Consider the following 24,707-nt stretch of genomic DNA (forward strand, 5'->3'; position numbering starts at 1 on the left):
TAGCACGTGGTGGGGGGGCTGTTTTGACTTCTTGGTGGTTTAAGGAAAGCTCTTGTCAAGCATGCAAAAGTAGTGCATGTGTCTTTGTAACATGGTGTCAGGCACTGAAGTGGAAAGCAGTGTGGCTCTGACGGAGTCTAGCCCTGGGATAGATGTGTCCCCGCCTGTACCTGGTGCTCAGAGATGCTAGAAGGGGGAGAATTCAACTTGAGAAGATGCTGGAAAAAAAGAAGTAGCAGTGAGACACATACCACTGTTTGTATCGAAGGGGTGACTGTGGAGGTGGTAGCAGAACAGTATGAGGGCAAGTTGCTGGCAGGACCAGGTAGAGGACTTGCCACCAAATTTGGTGCTAGGGGATCCCCATCTGAGCAGCATGAGCAGATGGGCTGCAGAGGAGGCCAGACCAGAGTGACTGGATGGGACAGACTGGGAAATGCCTCCTGTGGGGAGTGGGTTTCTGTCTCTAGGCCTCAAAACCACTTGAGCAGAAGCAAGGCGTTTGCTTTTGCCACCTCGCTACTGCTGATGATGTTTAAACATCACGCCACCACTGGTCTTTGCGTCAGGCTAATAATAACTAGTAGAACATCTTCTGGTTTTGCTGGTGTGTTGTCCAGCCAGGTTCTGAGCACATTCTGTTGCTAACTATTGGGGAAACTGCTGTCCGTTATGTGACTCCTCAGTGAGCAACAATTCAGATAAGAACAAGCCATGCTATGCAAAGATCTGTGCTCGTTAATACACTCTTAGGGTGTTGAAGTAGGGTGGGACTTTGTCTAGAATACAGCTTTTTAAAATTTATTTCATTTTATTTCGATATCACTAGGGCCTCATACAATACACACATAATTGCATTGCTCTGGGACATCTTTTTCAGATAGAAAGAGAAACGACCAGAACTTCCCCCCAGCTGTGGCACTTCCATGTGATATGCTAGGGCCCGAGCCAGGTGAACTCTCCAGCCTCCATGTCTTTTTTTAAGAGCATAGATGGAAAGGAAGATGTCTGAGTCCCTGCTGCCTGGGAAGGTTTTGTTCTGTGAGACTTGCTCAGACTTCTGAGTTGCCTGTGGTGGTTCTTTGTAGGGCATGTTGCCCAAACTAACTCACAGTTAGTGGGAGAGAGGGTTCTGGCATGGGACCTACCTGCCCAAAAGAGAGGGATGTGGGGTGAGGGGTGCCTCCCGGTGGCAGGGCATCCTTTTCAAGTCTTTACATGAAAGTCTTTCTCCATTGACTGGCTCCTATCTAGCCTAGGTCTGGTTCTCACTGGGACCCCAAGAAACCAGCTTTCTTGTCTTCATTCCATCCCACACATCCCCCTTACCCCTAAGGCCCTTTGCTCAGCCAGGTGCTCTTAAGGAATATTAAGAACAAAGTGTGTATGTGGGGGGGGGGGGGGTTTGGGCAGTAGCATTGTAAGGATCCCGGTTCGAGTGCCCAGCTCCCCACCTGCAGGGGAATCGCTTCATAAGCGGTGAAGCAGGTCTGCAGGTGTTTATCTTTCTCTCCTCTCTGTCTTTCCCTCCTCTCTCCATTTCTCTCTGTTCTAAGAACAGTGACATCAATAACAACAATAATAACCACAACAATGATAAAACAATAAGGGCAACAAAAGGGGGAAAAAAATAGCCTTCAGAAGCAGTGGATTCGTGGTGCAGGCATGTAGACCCAGCAATAACCCTGGAGGCAAAGAAAAAGAAAAAGAACAAAGGGGATGTATTTGTGTGTGTTTTGAAGATGGAGGGAGGAGGCTTGTGCAGCTGGCGTGTCCTGAAGGTGACGGGCTGGGCTTCTGCTTCTCAGGCACAGGAGCAGCTTATCCTATGGGCCTTCTTTTTCCTCCTCCTCCTCCTCCTCCTCCTCCTCCTCTTCCTCCTTTCCCTGGCTGGGCATCACTAGGGTCCTTGGCAGGACCAGGGTCACCTATTGGCTCCCATATCCCTTACTGTGCTAGGGAAAACAAACAAATACTTCAATATTAGCAGAACATGACCAGAGGGTTCTGAACTCTAATTCCATTAGGACCCTGAGAGAGAAGAGGAAATAAGGAAGGACCCTCAGAAGTAGTAATAGGTGTACGTGTGACTTAGAAAGGAAGAGAATTCAAGGCCATAGGGGAAAAAAAAAAAAGGTAAAACATATATATATAAATTTAGATGGATAGTTATAGAAATAATAGTCCAGAAGCCAGACCTCCCACCTCCTGCAACCCACAATGACCCTGGATCCATACTCCCAGAGAGATAGAGAATGGGAAAGCTATGGGGGGGGGGGGGATATGGAGATTGGGTTGTGGGAACTGTGTGGAGCTGTATCCCTCTTATCCTACAGTTTTGTTAATGTCTCCTTTCTTAAATAAATAATTTTAAAAAGATTAAAAAATAAAAGAAATAATAGTCTACCCATATCTGTGAACTTAGGAGAACTACTGCAGTTTCCAGTGGAGGGAATAGGGACACAAAACTCTGGTGGCAGGAACAGTGTGAATTTACACCCCTGTTATCTTATGGTTTTGTAAATCACAAATAAAAATTGTAGCATGTAAAAAAAAAGCAACTCCAAGAGTCTGGTGCTGATGCTGGTTCTCAGACAGGACACATCTGCTCCCCCACACATCTGGAAGTGCACAGGGCCGCTGCTCTGTGTTGGATGTGACCTTGTGAGGCAGAGAAGAACGACGGTGACAGACTGTAGTTGGTGCTTTTATCTGGGCCCCAGAGTGCCAGGGCTGCAGGGAGAGCTGGCTCTTCAAATAAAGGACAGGTGGCACACCCTGGGAGGGGCCTGAGTGGCATGACTAGCACCCTCTGTTGCAGGGCTACCCTTTGGCTCTTGGGAATTCCCCGCACAGGTATTGGTGCAGCCCTGGGGCTCAAGGGCAGCGCCCTGCTGAGGAAGCCACAGGGCAGCATTCTGCCTCACCTTGGGGCACTCAGCCACCCCACTTGCCGCCTTCTGTGTCATCTAGGACTGCAGCACCCCTGGGTGGGACTGCCCTAACTAGGGGTGTGTTTCTTGTGCTTGCGCCCAGGCTCAACAGGTGGTATATCATTAGTCCAAGTCATTAGTCTAAAAACACTTCCGAGAACAGGATCCTGGCCACCTATAGTTCTATAGTAGACTATGACCACTGTGGGGTAAGGAAGAAGCCCCAGATGGGAGTTAGAAGGTAAACACACACACACACACACACACACACCCCTACCTCTGCCTCAACATCAACAGAGGCTGCAGACTGGAGTTAGAAGGTGAACACGAAAATACACACACACACACACACACACACACACACACACACACACACACCTCTGCCCTAACATCAATAGAGGCTGCAGACTGGAGTTAGAAGGTGAACACGAACACACATACACACACACACACACCTACACCTGCCCCAGCATCAACAGAGGCTGCAGACCAAGCACATGAAAACACATCTCTGGGCCCAAAGAACCGCTCTGCAAGTCTCTGAATGTTCTTACACCTTCCAGAAGATGACCTTCCTATGTGACTTTCCATTCCAGCGTCGGGGCTGATGGACCGAGCCCTACACGGGGAGCCTTTGGGGAGCCAGGAAGGCAAATCGCTTCAACTGCAGGTCACTGAGCCACTCATCTCTGAGGCAGAAGCTCAGGAGCTGAGACAGGTAACTTGCATTTGGGGTCCTGTCAACACCAGTGTGGTGTTCCAGCTTCTTTTTTCGGCACCTTGTTCTTCCTGCCTGAACCACATCCCCTGCTTTATGCCTGCCTTTCAAGGCAAGGGTCTGTCAGGATATCTATCTGCCTTCATTGCTTGGCACCTTGTAGCTGGAGGGAAGAGAGGAAAGGCCATGCTCCATTTTCAGTCCCTGTCTTTATTTTCTTTTGCTACATGTTTGAAGAAAGAAGAAAAGTAAGTTGTTCTGTTGTGATTTTGCAGTTGGTAGCTCTCTGCCTCACTTTCCCCATGAGAGAATACTGACTGGGGGGTGGGGGTGAGCAGCCCACCTTTACCCAGATGCTCCATGTTGGTTTGTGGCTTAAGAAGCCCCATCACATTCAGACTCTGACGCCATTTGGGAGAGCCTCCCATTGGTCATCACCATTCCCTTCCATCCATGCATACAGTAAGGCTGTATTTCTTTGACCTTGTTCTTAAATGAAGTCTTACTTTCATTGTTCACATAGACATGTTCTTCTGTATGCTCAACAATTTGTTTGTTTGTTTTCTTTTGCGGGGGCGGGGGGGGGGGTGTTCTCCAGTATGGCTGTTGCTTTTCCTTCCCCTTCTAAAACAGTCACTTTCAGAATAGCACCCAAGAGTGTCGCTTTCCAGATGCAGCTGTACATTCTTCAGGGTTCGGGTGGCTCCTTCTGATGAGCTTATTGCCCCAGAACTCTGCCGATCTGCTTTGCTTTGAAGTGGCAGAAGCCCTACCCACCTCCCACCCCCTCAAAAAAAAGCAGACATACCCCTTTTCCCAAGAGCAGATGCGAGCTCATGGGCCTTGGGTGAGTAGGACTTAGGAGCCCCCAGCCTCTTAAGAAGGGGTCTGTCACTGAGATGTCCTTTCCCATGGGCACTGTGTTTGGGCTAGACTTGTTGGTGGCCAGTGTGGACTTTTACCTGTGAATCCTGGTGGTGGTCACATAGTTTGACAATGTCAAGCACCTACCCTACCACCAGAGGAAATGTGGCTTTCCCCTCAAAGCCATGATGGGGTGGGGAAGATTAGCATGACGGCACCACCATTTATGAGAAGAGTAAGACTCCGCAGCCATCCTCGCCGGGACCATGTGTCAGTTAGCCCTGTGGTGTCTGCTGGGAGCAGTAGGCGCCATGAGTCAGGATGCTGGTTCGGAGAGGAGGAAGTGGTCACCCTGAGTGGTGGGTTGGGAAGAGCCGCCACAGGAGGGGCAAGGGCTGGGTGCCAGTCACCCTCCTTCCCTGCAAGGAGAACCTAGTTTCACCAGAGAGGATATCTCTCTCCTTCCTCTCCCTCTCCTTCTCCCTCTCCCTCTTCTTCTCCCTCTCCCTCTGCTTCTCTCTCTTTCTTTTTCTTTTTTCTCATCTTTTCTCTTTCATTTCTTTTGAAGGAAAAACACATGTTTTCTATTTAGGCAAGAATTCCTAGCCATGCAGCTGAGGCTTCAGCATAAGCAGGAATGAGTTAAATTTCTGGGGAAAACAAAAATGCAAGAAAATCCCCCTCCTTTCAGCTGTGGTTTTTGTTGCAAATGCTATTAAAATCATTATGTGGAAATGTGTCCTGGTGATTTAAACTGCAGCCGGGAGTGCTGAGAGAGAAGATTCGCTGTGTTTTCACTAGGGGACAGCCGCGCTGAGTGAGTGTGCCAGGCCCGGAGCCATGTGGCTGCGGTCAGGTCCTGTCTGCTGCATAGCCCACCGTCCAGCTACGAGAGAGCACGTGGTGGAGGAGCCGGGAGAGCAACTGGAGTCTCTGGGGTGGGTTTGGCAGAGTCCCTTGAATCATTTCTCATGTCTGATGCTCCAGACTTTGCCTGTCCTGACACCACTGTGCTTTTGTTGACTGAGCCTATGACTACCAGGGATTTGCCTCGGGCTTGGGGGAAGATAAAGGCAATGGCAGTTTGGCTTTGGCCTCAGGGTGTTGCAGTTTTCTGGAAGATAAATTCAAAATCTCTTAATCTCCATTTCTCTGTTTTGTCCTGTGTCTGGTGTCTTCCCCCAGCGGGAACCAGATGAAAGCCTCGTGCGGTCTGGTCTTGTGGTTGAGCAGACGCAGGCCAGGGGCAGGCCTAAGCCAGGTGTGGGGACGCCCTGCAAGCCCTGCCAGAGCGGCAGCCGGAACAGCGGTGGAGGGGGGCCTGGTTCTGGGTGCGTCTTCTCGTTCCCGGAAAAGGGCTTACACGGTGGCCTGTTGCATTGTGTGTGGATTGTGGGGTGGGTTAGTGGGGATCCTAGGTCATACTTCCTGACTTTCACTTAGAAGAATCAGAGAAGGTATAGAGCCTGCCTACTGGGGGAAAGAGTTCTATAAACAAGAACCACAAGAAGTAAAAGAAGGGGGCCCGGTGGCACACTACATTAAGTGCACATAGTGCGAAGCTCAAGGATCCCAGTTCGAGCCCCTAGCTCCCCACCTCTCCACCTCCTCACCTGTGGGGGGGGGGGGGTCACTTCACAAGCAGTGAAGCAGGTCTGCAGGTGTCTTTCTCTCCCTCTCTATCTCCCCCTCCCCTCTCAATTTCTTTCTGTCCTATCCAAAAAATTGAAAAAATGGCCACAAGAGCAATGGATTCGTAGTGCAGGCTCCAGCCTGGAGGCAAAAAATAAGACCAAGTGAAATGAAAATCCAAGTTGATTGGCTCTGCTGTGTGTTAGTCCAGAAGTCCCTTCATCAGAACAGTTGGTCAGTGGCTGGGTTCTTTTTCTGTTCCATTGTCATTCTTTCTGCTTTAGAAATCATCTTCACTGGCTTGCTCCCTGCCTGGCCTCCTTCCCTCTCTTCTCTGCTCTCTGGAATTTCTAATTTAAACTTGTCTTAATTCAACTGTCTCCTCCCTTAGTCAAGAAGAAAAGTCAGTTATTTCTCACATAGCTAATCTACATAAGAGCGTTTGCCCAGTGAGTGATCCTCAGCTCCAAGGAAGTGTCAGAGCCAGTGAATGTTTATCCCTGGCTTCTGCGCATTAACTGTCCATTTGGAGAGACAGAATCTGCATTTCCCGGGATAGGTGTCCACACAGGGTAATTGAGTGGTGCATCTGACACTTCTCATCAACCATGGCCACGGGCCTGGCCACTCACTCTCCAGGAATGCTTGTTCCAGAACTGCCACCACTTAGGAGCAGGGTGCTTGCTTAGTGAGCCCTCGGGTATAAAGAAAGGCCAGGCCATGCACCTCCTATCCTGAAGGGCCTTAGAGGAGCAAGGGAGGCATGCTGACACTCAGGGAAAGAGAAGAGTCTATATAGGGCCCATTGGGGTCTTACTGCAGGCCAGTGGAGTGAAGCACTTTGGAATCATGAAAGGTTTGGAGCAAGGAGTAGTGTGATAATCTGGGGTTGGGGGGGTTCACACAGATCCTTCAGTTTCTCTTGCTCCCCTGTGCTTTCTTTGAACCCCTTCTAGACTCTTCGATGTACTACTGGAGGGCACAGTCAGAAGGTGTTTCCAGGGTTGTGGGGGCAGTTTTATAATGCTGTTTCTATTTATGGCCTGGATACCGGGTCTAGATATTAGCAATAAGCCAGGCCGCTTATTGCAATATCTGTTACTTTGTGAATTATTAATAAATGTTCCTGACATCATATCCTATGTCATTTCTAAATGTTTAACCATAAGAAGGGGTTGAGTAATCAGGAAAAGGTACCTAGTAATGGCTGATGGCCACACACAATTGGCATTTCGGTAAGAGGACATGCGTCCTAAGAGGAGCCCTGAGCAAGGAACTGGGGAGTCAGGGCTTCTCCTGGCCCTGCCTGCTGGCTCCTCAAGTCTCAGTCTCCACCTCAGGAAAGCACCTTAACATGGAGCATCTCCCAAGTACCCATCATCCACTGCAGAAACCGCCACAATGAACTGAAAGCTCAGAGCAGAGTGCCACTCATGGTTTTCCTGTGTGCTCTGCTGGTTAACTAGGTCAGTGGTAACCATGAGGACGGCTCTGACAGACAGGAGACAGACATGCGGCACCCCACCCCCTGCCCCACCCCGCCTGCTCTAGTTTCATGTGCCTCTTCCCTGCACCCTCTGAGATGGCCCCGGGCGGCCAGCTCTTCTGCACAGCAGCTTTTCAGAGGGAGGCCCCATGTTGTCTGTGGTTCAGAGGGGAGGGCCTGTCCAGGCACGTGGCTGTGTGTCCTCTGGAGCTCTTGAATGACAAAGACAGCTGATCCCAGCTCTGGCTTCCACTCCCAGAAGCTACATGAAGGCCTGAGCCGTGTGGCTGTGTGTGTGTGTGCGCGGGGGGTATCAGTCTTTCTGACACACATGCACGTGCAGATGAGCCTTGCAGAGCATTCTGTCTTCCACTGCCCTGCCCTCCCCCCAAAAAGAAAAAAATTGGGGTTGGGGTTGGAGGCAGCTTCCAGAAAAGGAACTCTGAGCTCTGGAGTGGAGACGGTTTCCAGAAAGTGCCAGCTCCTCAGTGAGCTACTCTGAGGAGCAGTAAACAGGCAGGCAAACAACACTACCTGGACTAGGGATGTAACTTGTTTCACCCTCAGAATATTTTGCCATTTTGGGGGTTAATATTTGACTGAGCCTCGAGTCTTGAAAATTAAATATTTCATTGTTTGATCATTGAATGCCAAGCCATGAGAAGTAATACATGTTACAGCTGTATTTTTTTTATTGTGGTCAATGTAAAGGGTGTAAGTGTAGCATTTAAAATGTGCAGTTACTGCCATTACTGCCTAACCTCTTTTATCAGCTGGTAAAATATCACCCCAACAGAAACTGATCAAGAGCCAACAACTCCACCTGTCATCCCCCTTCCTATTCTCTAGACACCTCTTTGTGGCGATGATATGCCTAATCTAGGAACCTATCATAAATGGAATAATGGTCTTTCTGTCACTTGGTGTATTGTTCTGAAGCCTGAGCAGTATAGGAACTTGAACTAGCACTTTTTATAACTGAATTATATTTCCTTCAGATGGCTTGACCACCTCGTGTTTGTCCTGTCACCTGCTATAGTCAACATGAGGAGCAAGTTATCTGTTTAATGCCCTGCTTTCATTTTCTTGGGGTAGACTCCTAGGAGTGCAATTGCTCAGTCACATGATAACTTTATATTTATCTTTTTGATAAACTGCCTGATTTCCATAGTAGCTGTACTATTTTATATTTCCACTAGCAGTGTACTAGGGTTTTAATTTTTCACATTCTCATCAACACCTGCTTTTCTTTAAAAAAAAAAAATTGTTTTCCCACCTGCAGGGGGAAAGCTTCACGAGTGGTGAAGCAGGGCTGCAGGTATCTCTCTGTCTCTCTCCCTCTCTATCACCCCCTCCTCTCTCAATTTCTCTGTCTCCATTCAATAATAGATAAATAAATTTTAAAAACCATATTTTAAAAAAATTGGTTGTTTTTTTTTTTTTTTTTACTATCATTATAATAGCCCTTCTGGTGGATGTGAAGGGGTGGGTATCTCTTTGTTTGGATTTGCATTTCACTTTGTGACTGAAGCATCTTCTCATGTTCTTACTGTCCACATGTATGTCTTTGGAGAATTGACTACTCAAGTTCTTTTTCTATTTTGAATTGGGTTGTTTGTCTTTTGGTTTGTTAAGTTGCAGAAGTTCCTTACACTTTTAGATCTGCACTTTGCAAGATTTGCCTTATCAGACACGTGATTTTGTAAATGCCTGTCCCAACCTGTGGTTTGCTTGGGGCTTTCTTGGTTATGTCTGACACCAGCCATTCATTTTTGGCACTGACCACCCATTGTTAACACACACCTCACAGATTCAAATGCCTCATACCCAACGGGTGTGCCTCTCCTTGACACAGCAGCCTCATTAGGGGCCCCGGCCCATTCACTCTTCTGACCAGCTGGCAGCCAGTCTGGGAGGCCCCCATGATCTACTGTAATAACCCACACAACTGAAGAAAACACTGACTTTGATTGTAACTCAGGATGTGAGTCAGGAGGGGTCCGATGAAGAGATCCATGGAGATCAAGGTCCAGAAGGGCTTCCCTGCCCTCCCCGCATGGAACTGGCATGTCGCCCTCCTGGCAACAACCAAGTCACTCTGCTCAACCTCAGGTATCCAGAGCCTCATTAAGGTTTCATTTGGGTGGACTTAACTCAGTCACCATCCCCTTCCCCTCCCTGGAAACCAAAGGCCCATGGATTGTCTTTCCAGTATGGCCACCTTCCATCTCAAAACCACCAAGGGGTTTACCTTGTGTCACCTGTTCACATAAACTCAGGTGGTTTCTAGGAACTCACGGATAACAAGAACCCTCCTACTATTTGGGAGGTTTTAATAATTTAGGCTCTTCTGACATCCAGGCATAAAGGTCAATCAGATTCCGTGTAATGCTGTGAATATGTGGACATTTTAGATTTCGATGGAGTCCATTTACATGGTTTCCTGCTAATGTCTTATCTAAGAATCCATTGCCAAACCAAAGGTATGAAATTTGACCCTTATGTTTTTGAAGAGTCACAGATCCATTTTTGAGTTAACGTTTTGTATCTGAAGCGTGGTGTAAGGGTCCGGTTTCATTCTTCAGTGAGCAGATGATATCCAGTTGTCCTAGGGAAAGGGCATTTGCTCAACAGACTCTTCTTTCTCTATTGAGTAGTCTTGGCACCTTTGTCAAAAACTCCACTGCCCATAGATGTACTTGGAGTCAGCAGCATATTATGTTTTCACTTGTCTCAAATTTGACTCATTTTCCTTCTTTTTTGGCATATTGGTCATCTCTGGGTGTGTTGCTTGATTCCCACGTATTTGTGACTTTTCTAGCTTCCCAAATTCCAAGCTTCGTTCCACTGTGACCAGAGATGCAGCTCAGTTTGTTAACACGTGTTGAAGCTTGTTTAGTTACCTACCTACACAAAGTGTCCAGAAACTATTTTCTTTGCTCTTGAGAAGACTGTGCATAGTGCTATTTGAGGATGGAACCTTGTACACATGACTGTTAGGATCAAACTGGTTCACAGTGTTGTTCAAATCCTGTTTCTTTTCTTGTTCTTTTTTATTATTATTTTATTTATTCCCTTGTTTTTATTGCCATCAGGTTTATTCCTGGGGCTCTGTGTTGTCACTACGAATGCACTGCTGCTCCTGGTGGCCTTTTTTTTTTTTTTTCTCCTTCTATTTTGTTTGACAAGACAGAAATTGAGAAAGGAGTGGGAGATAGAGAGGGAGAAATACACCTGTAGACCTGCTTCACCACTCATGAAGCTCTCCCACTGCAAGTGGGGAGCAGGGGCTCAAACCTGGATCCTTGGCACACAGTTATGGGTGTCCTTAACTGGGTGCACACCGCCCAGCCCCTCAAGTCCTGTTTTTTTTTTTTTTTTTAATTCACCTTTCATCTGGTGAGTCTATCCATTATCAAGATTTTCTTACCAACTTTTCATGTTTAGAAAGTGTCAGGCAGTTTGGGGTCCAGTCCAGGAAGTCAGATTTTACCAGGGGAATGCCATGCTAGGTGACAGCTGACCACACGGCTGGGGGCAGCATCCAGTCTGTCCAGTCTTTGCATTGAGCAGGGGAGTGGTGATGGGAAGACTCATATCAGTGAAGCGACAGTGAACTTGCACCCAGCAAACTCCCACCAGTGTCACAGGGTCCCGATAGACTGTGACCCTTGTCTTGCTTTTCGAGGTGACACTACAAGGTGCTGTCCTTCACATGTAAGGTCAGCTTCCACCCAATTGATTATTGCATTTAGTAGGAATTCATTGCTCTCTGGAAAACCTGGTTCTGGCCATGAGAAGCACAATTCAGGGTCTGATATTGGTCAGTTCCCAAGAGGCGGCCTCTAGTCCTGGGAGGTACTCACCTACCTGAGTGAGAGGAACCAGGCTTAGCCTGTGACCACTGAGTCATTTATAGCTGGAGGCCATTGGGTGAAGGGGTCAGATGTCTGAAGAATGGAGTTCTGCTAGCTGTAAAGTCCCTCTGAATCTCACCCAGCGCCAAGAGCCTGCTGTGCGGGGCAGGTTATACACATTGCTCTGCACTAAGAAAGGGTCTGAGGGGGTCTGAGCAGGGGACCCCCAGCAGAGCCTCCTCAGAAATGAACCTGTGCCCTCCCCCGCTGTCCACAGATCCTTGGGGCCTCACGGAATGCAGTGGAGGGGATGGGGTGGGACGCAGGGGTGGTCTGTGAGTGCTGAATGTGACAGATTGTAGCCTAGAATGTTCTTTACAGCCTCCAGAGCTTTGCCTGTGCTAGAAGCCAGTTTTCCCCTCTTTACCTTCTCTATAGCATATTAATAGCCCCAACTGGTAGAGCTATTTGGAGTTGTAGACAGCTTGATTTATCCCAGCTCTGTTCTTAAATGGTTGCTAATTTCTCACTGCAAGAAAATTCACAGTTTTTCAGTGAGTCAGCTTAATAGCAAGATCAGGGCAGACAGTCTAGCTAATTCCAAATTCACTTTGGGTACTTAATGTTAATATAGCCATGCTCTGAGTTCTGGGGTTTTATTATGAGGGAGAGTAAAAAGATAGTTCTCTTTTTCAGACTCCTTAAGCTGAAGCCACAGCCAGCATTACTGCAGACATTCTGGAAACATCAGGTGCCTGTACTTGTACATAGCAGGCCTTTCCCAGGCCTCAGGGATGCAGTGAGGCAGAGCCCAGATGTCAGGGTCTCAGAGCCAGGGGAGGGAGGCACACACGGTTAAGCACACCTGTTCTGGTACTCTTTGTACCTACTCCGCTTCTCGTGGCCTGTTTTCCCATCATCTATATTTTGTTTTTCTGAACACCGTGGAAATGATTAGGAAACAGAAATGGCTTATATCTGCTCTGTGTCAGTTTTCCAGGAAGCAGGGTGGAGGGAGCTGCTATGTTTGTGGGGATGGAGGCCATCAGGTGTGACTGCAGCCAAAAGCTCTTCGTCTTGAGAGGACAGGAGCTCTGTCCTGGACACCAGGGATGTTTGCGTGTCTTTGTTCCACAGGGTACCTCCCACTTCCTGCCTGAGTCATCTTGGCCGCCCCTTCCCAGTCCCTGAGGCTGATGAGTTGGGTCCAAGACCCAGCCTGAGGCCCCCACCCCTGGCTTCACTGAAAAGTTCTCAGCGTTTCTGTGGTTCCGCTCCAGTGTCACTCCTGGACCATACTTGCACGTGTGTCTTTATGTCACCCAGACCCACACTCATCTGTTCAACGTACTTCTTTGGAGTTTATAAGAGTTCAGTTCTCCTAAACTTTTTAAAAAAAACATTTATTCATTTATTAGCATGAGACGAGGTAGGGGAGGAGAGAAAGAACCACAGCATCACAGTGGCACACGCGATGATGGAAATTAAATTTAGGGGGCCAGGTGGTGGTATGCCTGGTTGAGCTCACATGTTACAGTGCACGGGCTCAGATTCAAGCCCCCAGAACCCACCTGCAAGGAAAAAGCTTCATGAGTGGTGAAGCAGGGCTGCAGGTATCTCTCTGTCTCCCCCTACCACTCAATTTCTGGCTGTCTCCATCCAATAAATAAAGATAATGAAGAAAAAAAAGAAAAATTAAACATAGGACCTCACATTTTCAAGCCCAGTGCTCTAGCCAGTGTGTCACCTCCCAGGCTGCCACAGTGCACTTTCAATCATGTGATCTCTCTGTATGTAAACCACCAGGTTTATTGACTAGTGAAATGGGGTTTGGGGGAGAATTCACTGAGCCTAGTCTTTGGCACAGAGCCCAGCGAAGCCTCATCCCTGAAGGCCGTTGATATTTCAGAGGCTGGCAGCCTTTGACATCAGTGACTAGACAGCTTGTCATCCTGGGCCACAGAAGTAACAACTGTGTTTAAGGTTTGGCCAGACTTCATAGTCTCCATTCTTTCCATCCCATGTTATATGGAATGCACACGATGCCATTTAATTAATTCAATCCCTTTCTCAACGGAAAAAGACACCGGACTGTATTCCAGAGGTCCTTGTAGCTTGAAGGCTTGTAGAGTCTTTTTCTTTGCAGACTAAGGAGCTATAAGTGTCTACCTATGGCTGTAGTTGGCACTTCACGTTCAGCTTCGACAGGCAGACCCAGAGTCACACTAGACTTCGCGGAGCAAGTGCTGTTCTCAAGACCACCATATCGCTGGGACTTAGTCCAGATCACAGAGTTGCAAGGGGACGAGCCCTTGTTCAGACAGTCTGGTCGGTCAGTGAGCAGATCAGCCTCTGTAGTGTGTCAGCTGTTCTGGGTCCCCGAGTGAGCTTTTGTGAGCCTCTCCCTCCTGTGCTGCTTCAACTCAGACTCAGGTGGAGGGGTTCTCACTGCTGCCCCCCGTCCAAGCGTCCTTCAGAGTGGTGGAAGCTGGGCTCAAACCTGGATCACTCATAGCAAAACAGCACACTGCCCAAGTGAGCTACCTCCCTGGCCCCAGGTGATGTCCTTCTATAACAGGCTCGCCAGCCCTTGAGGCCTTCACAGAAGAGAATAGTACACACTACAGCATTCATGATCTAGATATTGGTTTCATGTCGAAATGACATTAGTAACTGTTGTGTTTTGCTGTCAACTGTAAACCATTAATCCCCCAATAAAGAAAAGAAAATATAAAAATAGGGGGGCAGGCTAAGTGTATATGGCACAAAGTGCAAGAACTGGCATGAGGATCCCAGTTTGAGCCCCCGGCTCCCCACCTGCAGGGGAGTCGCTTCACAGGCAGTGGGGCAGGTCTGCAGGTGTCCATATTTCTCTCCCCCTCCCTGTCTCCCTCACCTCTCTCAATTTCTCTCTGTCCTATACAACAATAGCAGCAGTAGCAACAATAACAACAAGGGCAACAACATGGGAAAAAATAGCCTCCAGGAGCAGTAGATTTGTAGTGTGGACACCGATCCCAGCAATAACCCTGGAGGCAAAATATGTGTGTGTGTGTGTGTGTGTGTGTGTGTGTGTGTATGTGTGTGTGTGTGTGATAAAATGACATTATTTTGAGTTGATTGGGTTACATAAATATACTGTTGAAATTGCACTTACTATATTGTGAAATGAGAGTGTTAGAAAATTGAAAATGGCGGCACCCTGTTGAGCCATGCTGGGAGCCCCGAGTTCAAGCCCCCACTTCCCACCTGCAGGGGGTAGCTTTACAAGTGGCAAAGCAGGTCTGTAGTTGTCTCTCATTCTCCTCTATCTCCCTCTCTCCTCTCAATTTCTCTTTGTCCTAATTAAAAAGAATTTTTTTTTTTTTAAGTAAAAATGGCCTCCAGGAGCAGTGGATTCATAGTGCAGGCAGCAAGCCCCAGTGGTAACCCTGATGGGAATTTAAAATGACTATATGGAGGGCGTCAGGGGTGGCTCAGCAGTTGGGCACATGCCTTGCATGCACGAGACCCCAACTTTGATCTTCATCTCTGGCACCATAGTGGCAGAGTGGTGCTCTGGCCTTTCTCTCTCAAACAGATTTTAATGACTATGAGCCTTAACTCATCGAATATTTGTCCTATAAGAGCCAGAACATGCCTCCCGGCATGTGTGGGTGGCCTGCCAATCCCTAGAGACCCTTCTGCCATTTCTAAGGGACATAACGTGCTTTCTCTCACTGTCCTGGTGAGGTGGCATCTGTTGTCCAAGCGGTGGTGATGTCCAAGCTGGCCTGGGAACTGTACCAGGAGCTCAAGTTGCTCTCTTTCTAGGCCTCATTGGGAAACAGAATTAAACTGGGGATTAACACAAAAGAGGGCACATTGCAGAGCTTCTGTTAAACTCTCAGCTTTAATTAGGACAGCTACGAGTTGGAAGAACAGAAAACAAAACTACAGGCGCACTCCTAAGTGTTCTTCCTGTGAGAGTGTATAGACGTTGGGCGGGAGGAAAGTAGACGAAAAGGTACCACAGCTACACCAGCTATGCTTACCTGGCAGGCACTGGTTCAGCTTCGAGTGTACAGTTTGCTTTCTGCTCTGAGTCACACACACTGCCGTTACCTGGACAGAGCGCAAGAGTGGTCTGCGCACAGGAAGCGCATGGTGCCCTGGTGAACTGTCAACATTGTTGATCATTGGTGGTGTGGAGCCTGGTGGTCCTGAGAGAAACCTAGCCATATCTCACGGCCGCTGAGTGGGACACTAGTCAAGAGAAAGCCGCATGGAGTCAGCAGGAGAGGGACAGAGTGTCATATTCAGACAATCCAGCCTGCCTGAGGTGGTGGTAAAACAGCCTTGTTGTTACACAGACAGTGGAGGTGAGTAAGGAAAGAAGGACTGACCAGACAAAGTGGCACAAAAGGACCTGCCTGACGCAGCGGTGAGCTGTGAGATTTTTTTTTTTTTTTTTTTTTTTAGCTGCTTTGGGCATCAGCCATATGAGATCATAGGAATAAGAGATGGAAGAGACCTACTGTATGAGGTCATCCAGCCCATCCCCTCCAGAGCCAACTGACCCCACAGTATACTTTCCAGAGCTCCATCCAGTTTTGGAAGTGACTCAGCTGATGGAGTTTCCACCAGCTCCCAGAGGGCGCAGCAAGGTGGTGTCTACGCCTGGCCGGAATCTGAATCTGTGCTAATCTCTGCTGACAAAAGAGCACCACAACCATCTATGTTTGATTGTGAGATGGGGTGCGTCCCACCTCTGTTGTGGCCTTAGGTGTCCCCACGGGTGACATCTACCCTCCTCACCTCCATGTCCCTCTGTGAGGCGGGCGCGGTGCTGGGCTGCTCAGGCCGAGGTTCGAAGACTTGGCGGCAGCCACCTTCTGCAGCACTTTATAGTTTTCACAGCTTGTTCACATTTGTGATCTCATCTGAGCCCCGCCGCTCCTGAGAAGGAGTTGGTCTTCTCCTCCTGTCCTCTATCCTGGCCACCTCGCTGCCTTTATCTGTTTCTTGTTAATCGGACGAAGCAGCTCAGACATGAGGCCTGAGACACACACACCCACCCCCAGCTGTGGGCAGGAATCTGCAACTCCGAAGCCAAACTGCTTTCCCGTGACCTGAGACACCACACAGGGCGCAGAGGAGCTCCCTGAGGTGGGCTGTCTTCCCAGGACAGTCTTTTCACCACTGTCCCGGGCCACCTGCATGACCCAGAGCTTGTGGAGGCCTATGGAGGGTGACCTGTGTGTTGTGCTTGCTCCGTTACCAGATCAAACACGGAGGTACTTAAGGACGGGGTTTTGCCCCATCTGGTCACTGGTCACATTCATCTCCTCGACCCCCAGGACAAAGGACTCAGAGCAGATGTAAGGTGGGTCGATCCGCTGGGAATTAGTAAACAGGGCACCAAGTTTTCCGCTGGATGATTCAGATCCTGCACCTCCTTTCTCTTGACCTAACCAGCGATCTGAAACGTTCCCTGAAAGAGGCATTAACGTTTATTGCAAGTAGTTGGTCATTAAGATTTCTCTTAAAGTCATTCCTTTTTGTTGTCAGCTTGAGGATATTAAAATTTTAAGCCCAGGCTCAGTAAGTATGTAGTTAAAGCAACATTTCACAATGCGATTGGTCTCAGTAGAATTGCAATAAAACGGCTGCTCTTATTACTTCGTGAGACTATATGAAGGATGACATGAGTCACAGAAACGGGGTGAGGGCTCCCGGCCAGCTGCCGGCTTACTCGGGTGGGCCCTCCACCCTCAGCATGTCTTCCCCCGGCAGAGTCACGCTCACTGTGGTTTTGTGGCACTCCTGAGTGCCTGTGGTGTCGCCACCCGTCACGTCCACATCCAGGGTGTCCGCCATGTCCAGAGCCAGGTCCGGCCTGTGCAGGAGGCTGTGGGCTGGTGTTTGGGACTCGCACTGTCTCCCTGGGCCATTACTCTGGGCTTCGTCCTACTTTTTGCATCGATGTGTGAAATACTTCAGGCTTGTAGACAAGGAGAAGGGGGTCGCTTTTCTTTCCATTTTGCTTTTGTTTGGGAGGAGGATTGAGCCCTGGGCTTCATGCCTGCCAGTTGCACCTGCTGCCACTGAGCTATAGCCCAGCCCCTGCTTTTCTTTCTATGTCTTATTTTTTTGTTTGGGTGTGAAATTGGGACACAAACACAGTGATTGGCAAGTGGGAAGGGTGCAAGGCCTGGACACCAGAACCCGGGTTCCTCTCTATGCTAGTCTGCTGGATACTGCCTACAAGAGTTCCACAGTGGCTGTCACCTGCCCAGCAGGGTGAACTTTAAGTTGGAAATGGGAGGGGGGCTAACTTCTCCCTCTGAGGTCAGCACCAAAAGGGCAGAGCTGAGACCTAAACCCAGAGCAGAGCTTCAGGGCAGGCTCTGGGTTCCTGGGTGATGACAGCAACCCACATCTTCACTGGCTTACTACAAACAAATCTACATGATCAACTCCTCTTAAGTGTCATAAGAATGATGGAAAGGGGGCCAGGTGGTGGCTCACCCACTTGATTGCATATGTTATCATGCACAAGGACCTGGGTTCAAGTCCCCAGTTCCCACCTACAGGGGGAAACTTCATGAGTGGTGAAGCAGTCCTGCAAGTGTTTCCCTTTCTCTCTCCCTCTCTGTCTCCTCCTCCCCTCTTAATTCTGTCCTGTCATTTAAAAAAAAAAAAAGAAGAAGAAGAAGAAGAAGGGGAAAATGGCCACCAGGAGTAGTGGATTTGTTGTGCAGGCACCAAGTCCTAGCCACAGCCCTGGTGGGAATAAAAAAAAAATTTTTTTAATTAAAAATAAAGAATAGTGGAAAGAAAGAGTGCACATTTCTGAGCCTTTCAGAATGTCAGACTCTTGGGTGTGTGCTGCTCCCACAGATCCTGAGGAAGCTGAAGAGCCTCGCCTTGGATGCTGAGACAGAGCTGGAGAGGCAGGATGAGGCCCTGGATGGCATCACCACAGCTGTGGACCGGACGACATTAACCATCGACAAGCATAACCGGCGAATGAAAAGAATGACGTAGGTGAACTGGAAGACACCGAGGTGACCGCTGTGGACAGAACCACTTCCCAGTAGGCCATTCTCAGCCCCTGCATGCTCCCTGAGACAGGACCTGGAAAGTGAGTGCAAGGCCAGGAGGTGGCCTCAGCAGGAGAGCGGTGGGAAGGGGGGTGGTCGTGATGCCAGAGAGGTCTCCTCACAGGAGGAGATGCTGCCTGCAGACCACGGGTTTGGAGGAGTCAGGGCCCTGTCAGCCAACCCCAGCAGCACAAAGGCTGCCTCAGCTCAGCAACTGTTTGTACAACCGTAACCCCAGAAATTGTGCCTCAAACAAACTACATTTCCATCCCTCCTCCATTCTTACCCAACATAAAGGGACAATTAAGAGTTTGCGAAAGAACTCCGCTGGTTTCCAAGTGCCCTGTGGTGTCAGCACCTATGACACAAGCACAGCAAGCCCGAGTCTCCCTGCATGGACCTCAGACTTCTACTTTGTTCCCCTTTTTCTTCCTGGACAGTTACTTTAAATTGTTTCATCAGTCTCTAACTGAAGCCAAGAGTCTGGCACACCACTGGGTCATTCTGTAAGCGCCTGAAATAGTCTCCCACTGCCCACTTTCCAGTGTCACATAAAACAGTACAGGTTGCACTTGTGTTAAAAGCTTTTTGTTTCGAATGCCCAGCTCTAACCCAAAACAAAAGAGAAGTGCTAATGTTACGGGTTTTTTTTTTTTTTTTTCAAGATGTAATAGACTTTATCCTAGAGCTCCGCTTCCCCAGAGTTATGGTATTTTTTTTAAGGGTGTGTGTGTTTCTAATATTTATTTTAGTGAAAGCGATATAGAGAGACCAGAGCCCTGCTCAGGTCTGGCTTATAATCATGCTGGAGATTGAACCTAGGACCTCAGAGCATCAGAAATGAAATCTTTTACAGAATTATTGTGCTGTCTCCCCAGCACTAGGTATTTTCTTTTACATTTATTATTACTTTTTTAAGTATTAGTGATTTAATAGTGATCAGCAAGATTGTGGAATGAGAGTAGTACAATTCCATAAAACTCCCACCACCAGAGTCTCGTATCCCACCCTCTCCATTGGAAGCTTTCCTATTCTTTATCCCTCTGGGAATATTGACCAAAATTCTTTATAGGGCGCAGAAGGTGGAAGGTCTGACTTCTATAATTGCTTCTCCACTGGTCTTGAGCATTGACTGATCAATCCATACCCTCAGCTTGTTTCTGTCTTTCCCTAGTAGGGTAGAGCTCTGGAGAGGTGGGGGTTCCAGGACACACTGGTGAGGTCGGTCGTCTGCCCAGAGAAGCCAGGATGTGATCATGGTAGTGTCTGCAACTTGGTGTCTGGAAGGTGGCAGGACATAAAGTGAGATAAAATGGTTAATGAACAGGAACCAAAACGAAGGAACAGAGCAGATGAGATCCAGAATCCCAGGGTGGAGGAAAACTAGGAAGTCCAAGGGCCCGTGTCTATGGTAGTCCCTGCCTAAGTTTGATAGCTGGCATGAAGTTGGATAAAAACATTGTCTGAGAAAATGGTGTCAGAGTAAAGAACAAAGGGCTAGAAAGTTGGATATGGGCAGAGAGTAGCTCCCATTCTTGAAAATATTCTGTAGATAAAATTAACTATTTACCTCCATCCACGTGTCCCAGGGCCCATGTATATTTCTGTTTAACACCGAGTCTGACCTCTAAGTTCTTCATGGTCACAGCTGGGAACATTGCAAGCTGCACTCATTTCAGGACCAACCTTCCTGGAGAGGCAGGGCAGGATACCCCAGGCTCCCTTTGGAGACTGGGGCAGTCCCTACCATAGCTGCTCTATGGTGAGGGCAAGGTCCTGGGAGGGCCTGCAAGAGGGTTTTTGATGATGTTCCTGATGGAAGACTAGTGGTGGTGCGGTGGTGCTGAGAGAGGGATCCACTGGAGGTCTAGTCCCATCATGTTTGTGTGGGAATCCAAGGATTCCCGAACTTGGGCCCCGCACTGGATATTTTTAAGACAGTGTTAGTGCTGCTTTTTGTTTGGTTCTAGGTATCTTGGTAAGTTGGTCTCCAGAAGGGAAATGGGGAGCATGAAGGACACATTAGGAGAGGGAAAACAGGTGGGCGGCCCCTCCCCTCTCACCTGGACCACCTCCATCCCACTCTGAACTGGGTCTGAGAGACTGTAGACTTGCCTTCACCTTGAAGGGTGTTGCCGTCTGAGTCCCAGTCGTTCCCAGAATGATGGAGCAGGAATTATACTGGCTTTTCAGTCAGTGGGGACAATGGTCACAATCATGATGATGATAAAAGGAGTATGTTCTCTGACAGTGATGGAGACTAGAGGTCTGAGGCCAGGTCTGGATAGCAGGGCTTCCTTCAGAGGCTCCAGGGGAGCGTCCTTCTTCCCTCTCCCTGCTATGGCCCTGGTGTCCCTGGCTGGCTTCTTGATGGCTGCATCACTTCAGTGGCCATCTCCCTTCTCCTCTCTTGCTCTCTCTCCTTTCTATTGAAGAACATCTGTGGACAGGGGAGCTAGCACAATGTTTATGCAAAAAGACTTTTTGTGCCTGAGACTCCAGAGTTGTATGATAGGCCTCCCCCACCTCTGCTCACCACCATATGCCAGAGCTGAGCAGTGCTGAGGGGCTAGGAGGTAGCTGCCACTGAAGCCAGGGTCCACCCACATCATGGTCTTCTTACCTCAGTCTTTGCCTTGGTAACATTCGCAAAGACCCCATTCCCATTTCCACCACATTAGTCACACTTTGAGGTTCAGGTGGGTATGATTTTGAGGTCACCTTGGGTCACCCAGCCTACTCCAGGAAGGCGGGGGAGGTTATAGCCCTTCTAGAAAGCAGCCTTCCTGAGGGTCTTTGCCATTCCTGCTTTTTTTCATTTTTGGTAAGTCATATCCAGGAATACATTTGCCTTATTTGGTTTGTATTCACCAACCTCTAAAGTGAGAAATGGGCTTGGCCCTTCACAGCTCTTTATTCTCACACAGGCGTGAAAGCCATTGCTCTGGCCTTTACTGTAACACAGGGGTTGGGCTTTCAGAGCTTAGGCCCGTTCCAGGAGGCCTGAGGCCTGAGCCCAGTGCAGCCCCTGCTCTCACTCTGGATGCCAGGGGAGGGGGAGAGAAACTCTTGCATCTGCAGGTCAGCTGTTGAGAATTCACGCTGCGCCCAGAGGCTTCACTGCTCTCGGGACTAGCCAGAGGAGCAGGCTCCCAGAGGTGGAGCTATGGTGTGCGTGGTTCAGGCAAGGAACTCAAAGCAAAACTACACACACATTCACACTTAGCCAGAGTCTTCTGTGTGGCTTACACATTCCTCAAGTGTTTCTAAGGAGCAGGCAGAGGAGAGCCACAGGCGAAGCCTGGGGCCGTGGGGCTCAGTGCTCTCAGCTCAGCCTCCACAGCCAGGGGCATCTGCTTGGTCTGAAAACTGTAGGGCACTGATGTCCACACTCAGGGGCCCATAGCACAGGGCTCACTCTCTTGTCACCTAAGGAAGCATAATCAAGCATGAAGGAATGCAGGCCCCAAGGGGTGGTACCATTACTGGATTATTTTTCTTCCAGAAATAATTTAAATGGACAGACTTTGTACTTGGAAAGCTGAGTATGATTTTTTTTTCCTTTTTCTTATAGAACAGAAAGAAATTGAGCAGAGGAGTGGGAGAGGTCAAAGGAGAAGGAGGGACCTGCAGCACTGTTTCATTGTACACAGGACATCCCCCTTATAGGTGACAGACCTAGGGCTTGAACCAGGGTCCTTGTGCATAGTAACATGTGCGCTCAACCAGGTGCACCATCCCTCAGCCCCTTGTGCATGATTTTAAAGAGCAAATGACTCTTCTCACTATTTTTTTAACCTTAATCTAGAATTAGCTGTTTTTGTTTTTAACCGGATAACCTTAGAGCCAAAAGGAGAAGAAAATCCCATCTTGGGATTCAGTTGAATACCAAGCACTTCTACCTGTTTGCCCAGCTGGTAGTCTCTAAGACAGACAAAATTGCCAAGAGCCCACTAAAAACGCCCACCAGCTCCACCCCACCAGCTTCCCCAGATGCTCTGACTCTACCTGCCCCTCAGCCTCGCTCTGTGCGTCAGGCCGCGTGTCTCCCGTGTTTTTTCACTCTGTCGATGGAATGTGTCCTGACTCTCCCATTTGATCTGCATGTGTGTCATGGCGTTTCCTTGAACAGTACTCCTGCACCAACAACTGCCAGGCCTGATTGGACCTGTGAGTGCTGGGATGGCCTCTGAGCAGGCCATCCTGCTGTTGGCGCTACGCTCAGCCCATCACAGTCCACAGATGCAGCAAATCATGCGAGTGTGACACCATCACTGAGCTGAAGGGAAACTGCTCTGACCTTCCATCTGCAACTCCGGCTCCTCTGATGTTTGAGGCAGGGAGTACTTTTTCCACCCACAGCCAGGCAGGGGTTATTATTTTGTCCTTTGAGTCATAGGGTCTCCTGTGCTCTTTGCATAAAGGCAGCCTGGACCAGAGAGCAGGTGGACTTTCTGTTTTCCAATAAAATCACCTGTGAAATGAGAGTTCTGTGTGTGTGTCATGTGTCATGATCTATTTCCGTGTTTTGGTTTCCTTTCATTCAATTTTTTTTTTTTCACCTCCAGGATTATCACTTGGCGGGATCTCAGTGCCAGCACTATGAATCCACTGCTCCTGGTGGCCATTTTTTTCGCCATTTTATTGGGTAGGACAGAGAGAACTTGAGAGAGAAGGGGGAGAAGGAGAGGGAGAGAGAGAGATAGGCACCTGCAGACCTGCTTCGCCACTCGTGAAGCGACCCCCCTGCAGGTGGGGACCGAGGCTCAAACCCAGATCTGTGCGCTCATCCTTGCTCTTTATACTATGTGTGCTTAACCAGATGTGCCACCACCCAGCCCCTGAATTTGAACATTCCAACACCTTCCAGTACAGGCCTCAGGCTTCACAATGGGTGCTGGGGGGGGGGAGGGGGGAGGGAGCCATGTCCAGGTCACATATTCTAGAAGGTGACTTATTTTCCTCCCCAGCCCCAAACTCAATGTGATGACCTGAGCCCTTAGCTTAGCTTAGGCTTGTGGAACCCAGGACCACAACCAGGACATACAATACAGCCCTGTTCCTTCTAAGGGGGAGATTTCCTGAGAAGGAAGGGAGCAAGATAGGAGCTGGCAGGTGTTGGTTCCATGAAATATTTCTCTGGAGACCAAATCAACACACATTTCAGAAATTTCAGAGGCAGAGGAAAAAACAAAACTTCATCACACCTTCAGACCTTTTTAATCCCTGCTATCGGGTAAGGCTCTGGGTCTGATGCAGTGCCCTCTGGGGGCAGCTCGGGGAGCCCACCCTCACCTGTGAGGGGTCCCCACCCACTCAGCGCTGCCCGTTCATCATTAGCCCGGGGTTTGAGGAAAACTTGAAAGACATGCAAATTGCCGTCAGCATTCACATTTGTAACTGATTTCCACATCCACATAATATTTCAAGCGTTTTGGCACCCCTTTGGAAACTTGGCACGGCAGCAGGTTTGACGAGAGGTAATTTTCCCTGATTCATTTTGAAAGTGAAAAGCCACAGGGCCGCTCCTCCAATTCGTCAGAAGGCGAGGGTGGTCCTGCTTCCCTGAAGGGCTTCCTCAGAAGAAGCGGGTGGCAGGACAGAGCAGGAAAGGTGTGGACTCGGAGGGCAGGGCCACTGGCCAGCCTGGGATAGTCACATGGCACAGGGCCAGAGGTTTCTGTTTGCAGGTGTGGACACACGTGACCTGGAGCAGTGGCAGGACACCACGTCACACCAAGTTGACCTTCCAGCACCTTCTTCCCCGAGGCTGAGGCAGCATCCATTTCCTCAGGGGCCTTCAGATTTTGCTCACCATCTCCTGTTCCCACTCTGCCCCATTCCCTCACCCTGTGGAGGAGGAAAATTTGAGCCACACCTATGCCCCACAATCCCTCTGGTCATTGTCTGAACTGCCGTGCTGGGGGAGCTTTCTGCTGAATCCCTCTGTCCTTCCAGCAGGAGCCAATCTGAGCATGGGGCCCACCATGTGCTGTCTGGAGGCCACCCACATCCTTGTAGCCATCAGTCACTCCCTCCCTCCCCATTTGTGGGATGCAAAGGAATAGTGCTCAGGCAGAGGGCTTTGACCCTCTGACTCTTAGAAGTGACTACAGGGGGTCAGGCAGTAGT

General features: G+C 49.0%; 2 protein-coding genes across 4 annotated transcripts in view; both read left to right on the forward strand.

Moving 5' to 3' along the window:
- SNAP47 (synaptosome associated protein 47) overlaps positions 1 to 23,062 on the forward strand; it is a 43,550-nt gene extending 20,488 nt beyond the window's left edge. For 2 of the 3 annotated variants that reach the window (XM_060197414.1, XM_007535070.3), the window contains 2 exons: positions 3,530 to 3,651; positions 18,373 to 23,062. In XM_060197414.1, coding sequence (XP_060053397.1) covers positions 3,530 to 3,651; positions 18,373 to 18,519 — 269 coding nt within the window. In that variant the 3' untranslated portion in view covers positions 18,520 to 23,062. The remainder of the gene's footprint in view (positions 1 to 3,529; positions 3,652 to 18,372) is intronic. The other variant, XR_009551509.1, reaches the window with a different exon arrangement.
- Positions 1 to 24,707, forward strand: part of ARF1 (ADP ribosylation factor 1) — a 442,994-nt gene that overhangs the window by 231,905 nt on the left and 186,382 nt on the right. The gene's annotated exons all lie outside the window — the stretch shown is intronic.

Source organism: Erinaceus europaeus, chromosome 9, assembly GCF_950295315.1.
Source record: "Erinaceus europaeus chromosome 9, mEriEur2.1, whole genome shotgun sequence".
Taxonomy (NCBI): domain Eukaryota; kingdom Metazoa; phylum Chordata; class Mammalia; order Eulipotyphla; family Erinaceidae; genus Erinaceus; species Erinaceus europaeus.